The 6,469-nt window shown below is 41.6% G+C and overlaps 1 protein-coding gene across 1 annotated transcript in view; it reads right to left on the bottom strand.

Annotated features, from left to right (window-relative positions):
• The window catches only part of LOC118420026, a 23,583-nt gene extending 18,066 nt beyond the window's left edge, over positions 1 to 5,517 (bottom strand). Inside the window, exons 1-2 of the mRNA XM_035826732.1 lie at positions 5,402 to 5,517; positions 2,948 to 3,100 (exon numbers count right to left, since the gene is read on the bottom strand). Coding sequence (XP_035682625.1) covers positions 2,948 to 3,100; positions 5,402 to 5,477 — 229 coding nt within the window. The 5' untranslated portion in view covers positions 5,478 to 5,517. The remainder of the gene's footprint in view (positions 1 to 2,947; positions 3,101 to 5,401) is intronic.
• Between the last annotated feature and the right edge of the window lie 952 nt (positions 5,518 to 6,469).

Raw genomic sequence — 6,469 nt, 5'->3', positions numbered from 1 at the left:
TGACGATTCGTCAACACGTTGTAGAGTTATTCTTTCGTTGTAAAGTTTGAAAGGAAACCGGCGCCTGCAGTTCCAAAAAAGCTGCTAGGGGGCTCAAACTCCCAGCACTTACTCTCTGCCTCGAGGGCTATCTACCACTCGAAAATCATGATCACAGCATGTCCAGAACAGGAGATATCAAAAATTGAGGTTCTGCTGCAGTACCTTAGCAAGCCGCTAGGGGGCCCATTATCGAACTTGACCTTCGTTTTCCCGACCCCTACCCACCTACCAAATATAATCGGGATACATCAAAGGCTTCTCGAGTTATGCTGTTAACACACACACACACAGACACACACACAGACTCACAAGCCTAAAACATAACCTTAGCCATTCTGGCAAAGGTAATAACATTCGTAGAGTAACCGATATCTCCTTTTATGTCATACCTGTGACGCGAAAACATGTGATAACTTTCCGTATCACACGGGTTCGAAAATTGTATCACACAGGCTTCATTCGAGTAAATCGAACCATTTCGTGTGTGGCACGGTTGGCAATTCGAATACCTGATTCGGACGTTGGAAGATTGCTGTTGTTAAGCCCCGTTTACAAATCAAGAATTTAGCTCGGCCGAGTTGTCAGCGAGCTATAAATTACGAGGAGGTATGACCCTGATACCGACGAAGAAACTCTGCCATTTGTTCGTAGGCATCAGATTCATGCCTCCTCGTAATTTAGAGCTCGCTGACAACTCGGCCGAGTCAAATTCTTGATTTGTAAACGGGGCTTAACGCTTTTTGTTCGAGGGCACCAAATTTGCATTTCGCATCAAAACATGGGTTTTCTCAGGTGGGTATGACATAAATAAAATACAACACGGTGTATTCCACATCACCCTCGGTCCCAGCCAGCGATCCGACCCACGGTCGGGCTGGCACCTCGGGTAATACGGAATATACCGTGTTGTATTCTATATTTAATGGAATTCACAATCCAATTGCAAGAGTTTCATGACCTAATACCTTTGCCAAATGGTAGAAACCTTTTCTAGTGGCGTACCATAAACGTTTCGCTGTGATTGTGCAAGTAATATTGTCATTTTCATAAACTATAATATCATTTGATGATCTTCTATTCCGAAATAGCACAAGGTGTTCAAAGTATGAAAATCCTGTTTTAGCAAAGCAGGCCATTATAGCATTTCCTCACAAATTCTGTAAATGAAGCATTCCTTAATTGCGTGATTCGTGTCTAAGAATGCCTACATACAGTTACTTTCAAATGCAGGACGAGTGTTTTTTTCTTGTCTGTTATACCCCCCTCACATTATATACGATCTTCGGACGTTCTTCGCGATCGCAGGAAAGTCGGCTGATTTTAAGATCTTAAGATGGTCTTGCGTATTTTTCGCATCAAAACTGGCCCCTCACATATACGCGAGGCTCGTGAGATCGACGGTGAATAAATCTATGATAATAAACCTCCCATGACCTCTTGCACGCGGACAAGGTAACACAAAACGTTCCTCAAAAAAGGCAATAGATCAATAAATGTTGCTTATTTTGTTGTCGTAATCTTTTTAACCAATGAATGGAATGCGCGGGCATAATAGAAATGACGCAAGAAAAGAAAGTGTGTCACAAAGCCAGCCTGCATAATGCCACAGCGGCCACAATGTTAGAATTACCCTCACATTCCCAGAAATTCAATATTTGTAAACAAACGGAAGTCGGGCGAACGTCGCCCGAACGTTGCCCAACTGACGGGCGTTCGCCATCCGATTTGCGCTCGATGATTAATAACTATGTCTTTGCTCGCCTATCGGTCTTCAATCGTTGGATTGACGCAAGACTATTGACCGATACCCTTGCAAGGTACGCACGATTTGTTCGCACAATCTGCGACTCGGTATCGAGCTGTGCGATTTTGGAGATTTCCTTCGACTAGTCGCATATGTTAAGAACATGTTTCGCTGCACCGCGACCGTCGTAAGACTCCTGAAAACTGCCGGCGATCCGTAAAAATCGCAAGATGATCGTGAGAACACCGGACGTCTTACTCACGAAAATGTCATTCAGAGTTCGTAAACTAGTCTTCCGATCGAATCGCGCCTATTGTGAGGGGGGTATTACCAGTATACAGGCTTTTCATTGACGTCATACTAATTATAATTTGAATCCTCCAACGACCATGTTGGCGGGTAATTGAATTAAGCAGAAGCATCTGGGTGTGGTTTACAGACGTACGCTGTAATCCAACATGGCGCAGATGACGTCAAATGAAAAGCCTGCATAAAATGAGAAACGTTTTCAGTTATGATGCAAATTATGTCCTACTTAGTTGATACCTGTCAATATTCTTGTCATTCTCGGTTACTTATGTCACATGTTTGAGAGAGTCCTATAATGGAATTTATTACTTTTCGTCATCATGCAAATTATGTCATGATTTGAATAACGAACACATCATTATGTAAATTATTCCTTACACGATCTACATTTAAAACATCGTGACGATCCATCAGTCCCCTTCTTGACTTACTCCCTATCCAAGTTTGAAAAAAAAGTTGGCCCCTACAATTCCACTTGGGAACCCAAAATTGCACGACGCACTTTTCTTTCCAAGGGCTATCTACCACTTAAAAATCATGACCAGAGACATAATTTCTGTACTTCGCTACTATAACAAGCCATAGTACGCCAAAAATCTAATCATTTCGAGGTCTCAACAATACCTACCCACATCACATGACAAATATCAAGACACTCCACTCCGGCATGTTCGAGTGATCGTATTCACGAGGCGAAGGTCATGGTTTCTTAAGTTGTATTGTTCATACACTCGCGCTCGCACGCGTACACACATACACAGGCACGCGCGCACACACACACCTGCATGCAATTACACAAACGAACCCGGAAACATAGCATTGTTTGCGAAGGTTATTACGGTGTAACGATACCTTGGATGTCCTCTAGTTGTAAAGTACCGGACCCATATCTCTCGTTGCTGGCGAAGCCTGCAGTCACGGGGAGTTGGTTGTACGTCCCGACATCGGCGTGTTCACTCCCTTGGGTACCAGTTTCAAAGTCATCTTCGACCTCGATTTTTCCATCTATTGTGAAATATACAATAGAAGCCAGTTAATTGCACGTCGGATAATCACACACTTCGGTCAATTGCACGGAATGCCAAAATCCCAAACCGGCCACCATTCACTCCATTATTAGTGACTTCGCTTATCTGCACAAAGAAAAGTTACGAATGCCGGATAATTGCACGAAAATCTGTGAAACAGCGCCGACGAATTGAATGGAAATGCTTGCTAAAAATTGGCATACGCGGTAAAATTAAGCCGATAACTGCCTGTGTAAAGGCACAATACCCGACAACAGGTATGAAATTGTTATTAGAAGCAAAAGAAAGCAAAAATTGTGTGTGTGCTTGGGGGGTGGGGGGGGGCTTGTTGGCACCATGCATAAAGAGACGCCCGCCCTACGATTTGTGAGACAACTTGCTGTGACATACTCAATAAAATGTGTTCTCCATCCGTCCATTGTGTAATTACTGTAATTGCATTTATGGTCGCTGGGAAGTACCTTTGCTTTAAGGAGAAATGTTTGCAGTGGTTTTACGTTTTTAGCATACAGTTGGAAACCACACAGCGACTCGGGTCCTACAGACGGACATATCAGTCGCTGTTGGCGGTGCGGTACTTTTGTGATCATCAACTGTCAGCATTACTGATCAAACCGTATCTACCCTCTGGATAAGTGGTACAGTACAATGTACTTTACTACCATAGTGTTGGTAGTCTAACCTATCCCGGCATTGGACAGGACACTACTTTGGGCTGACCCGTAAACATTGACGTGTCACAGTGCATAATACACTGTAAGGTATAGAGTATGTACGGTCCAGCTTGGTAAAGGTGGGCTCCCACTGCACTCGCGTCACGCTTGCGTCGCTTCGGGGTTCGTTCATTGTGTCACTGTTGTGTTATTTTCGCCGATTTTCTGTTGCGCTCCTACTGACATGCGTCACTGTTGCGTTTCTAGACTAAATGGACAGGTTATCGGAAGTCGCAGCGTTGTCAATGTATGAAAAATCACTGTAAAATGATGAAAATGCCTAAAAATGAGATTTATAATGAAATAATTTCCCTTGTGATGATGCTTATGCTTATGAATGTTACTTATGTTATATAATAACCTTGAAAGACTTTTACAGTAAAAGAAGTAACCCAAATGAATGGACACGAACCATATACCAGATTTGACTCCATCGCTTATGTGTTTTGCAACAAGTATGTGTAATGGTGTGTGTTAATTTTCATATTTCACAAATGAAAAATCTTGATATTTCCTACGTTTTAATAGGAAATAGACAAAATATAACCGTGATACTGTTGAAGGCATGTTGGCGTCACTGTTGTGTCACTGTTGTGTTACTCTTGGGTCACTGTTGTAACTGAAAAACTGCTGTAAAATGATATCCAAAATGTATCCAAAATAGCTTTTCAATAATAAAATAATGTTTACTTTTGATACTTGGTGCAAAATAGACAAAATATAACCTTGATACTGTTGAAGACATGTTGGCGTCACTATTGTGTCACTGTTGTGTTACTCTTGGGTCACTGTTGTGTCACTCTTGGGTCACTGTTGGGGCATCTTGCCACTTGCGTTATTTTTTAACTTCCAAAAAAACGTCGCGCTTGCTTGTGTCACCTCTAGGTTCGCTCGCGTCACCTCTAGGTGCCGCGGGGTTACGTCTGCGTTGTCGAACCCCGAAGCGACGCAAGCGTGACGCGAGTGCAGTGGGAGCCCACCTTAACTTCGTAATTATTGCACACGGCGGATAATTGCAAGAACTGCGCTGGCAAATTGGGTGTGCTATTCAACGCTTTCTACTGTAGTTCATAAAAGTACAACCATTTGAAAGTCCATCCTTAATCGTCATTTAATTTGACCAATGCTTCATAAAAGTTAAAAGTTGATCATGTTAACCTGGTAAGTTCGATGGCCTCAAAGACGGACTTGTCAAATTGCAGTGCCACAGGGCGTATACTAGTATAGCATTGAGCGAGCAAGAATTTGACTGGTCTTTCACGGGTCGTACCCAAGGCGCTCAATGTTATTTCCATAATTAAGTGTCTTTCAATAACCACTTTATGATATTTCAATGATCATTTCGCCTTGGTTAACATGGTCGCCACCAAATTTGCTTCAACCCAATAGGTGCAATTCCATAGAAACGTTAACAATGTCATTAGTTGCTTTGTTGGCCATCTGTGATCTGGCAAAGGTTTTGCCACTCGACGATCACAATCCTGAAGATTGGCTAGAGATATAGAAAGCATTTTGCCGTTGTTGTCATTGAAAATTGCAATGGTGTTATAGTTATAATAACCTACCTGAATCGACATCTTGACGTGAAGATGAAGTCGGCAAGGCAGGAAGGGGCCTTCCTCTGATGCTGGTTTTACTCATCGTCTTTCAAACAATGAGCTCACATAGTCCAAGATAGAGTGGCGCTGTGCCCAGAATAAGAAATGTCTGACAAACTGTCGATACAAGAAATATGCTGTTTCAAATTGACCAAAACGTAACCTTTGAGCAAAGAAGTAGAATGATTTTGGCCTCAAGCTTATGTGAAATTTGCGCCTAAGTCTGACGACGGACTTTTAAGGCAAATTCAGTCACAAACCGACGACTACCTAGACTAATGAGGCAAGGTCTCATGGATAAGTTATCATTTTCCGTAGATTGTAAGAAATTGTTGTTTTAACAACGTTTCTTTACGTAACTCTTGTGCTGGTGTTCGAGTACTCAGAATGCTTTCATCATCATGCTAAGTACACCAGCTTTAATCATTTTCAAAACGTCGTACGTTTACATAATAATTACATAAATAATAATGACAATATCAATTCTGCACATTTTAACTCAGCTGTAAAGAAAATATGGTATGACTACTTTGTCAACAGGGCTGGAACAAAGCAAGCATGCCGACAACATAATCTCAACATTGCAACAACCACTGCATTTAAGCTGATGGTTCAGAGAGGAGATATAATCAAAGCTCTTTCTTTTACGATTCATATGTTACAACTAACCGCCACACGTCATATCTTCATCTTCTGGATGAAAGAATAGAATGTTTACATTACCAGTCTGGCATCTACTTTGAGTAGCACCGAGATTGATTATTAGTTTGTAGCTGAAAAAAACAATTTTGTTTCGAAATTAGACTGCTTCAGAAACGTCGTCATTGGTAAAATACTTATTTTGTTGTGTCAAAGGTTTGTTTTGCAGGGAAAAACTATGAATATAAAAAGGCAGTCAAAACAAACATGTAACTTTTCCCTGGCTTGTGTATCGGGATATCCTTGTGAGAATGTTTCTTTGACAAAAGATGTTAAACACTTCAGTCGGAACGTGGTAAATAAAAGTACACTCAGCGAAACACAAATTGAGTAAGA

This window comes from Branchiostoma floridae, chromosome 7 (assembly GCF_000003815.2).
Source record: "Branchiostoma floridae strain S238N-H82 chromosome 7, Bfl_VNyyK, whole genome shotgun sequence".
Classification (NCBI taxonomy): domain Eukaryota; kingdom Metazoa; phylum Chordata; class Leptocardii; order Amphioxiformes; family Branchiostomatidae; genus Branchiostoma; species Branchiostoma floridae.
This window is presented reverse-complemented; position numbering and strand designations above follow the sequence as displayed.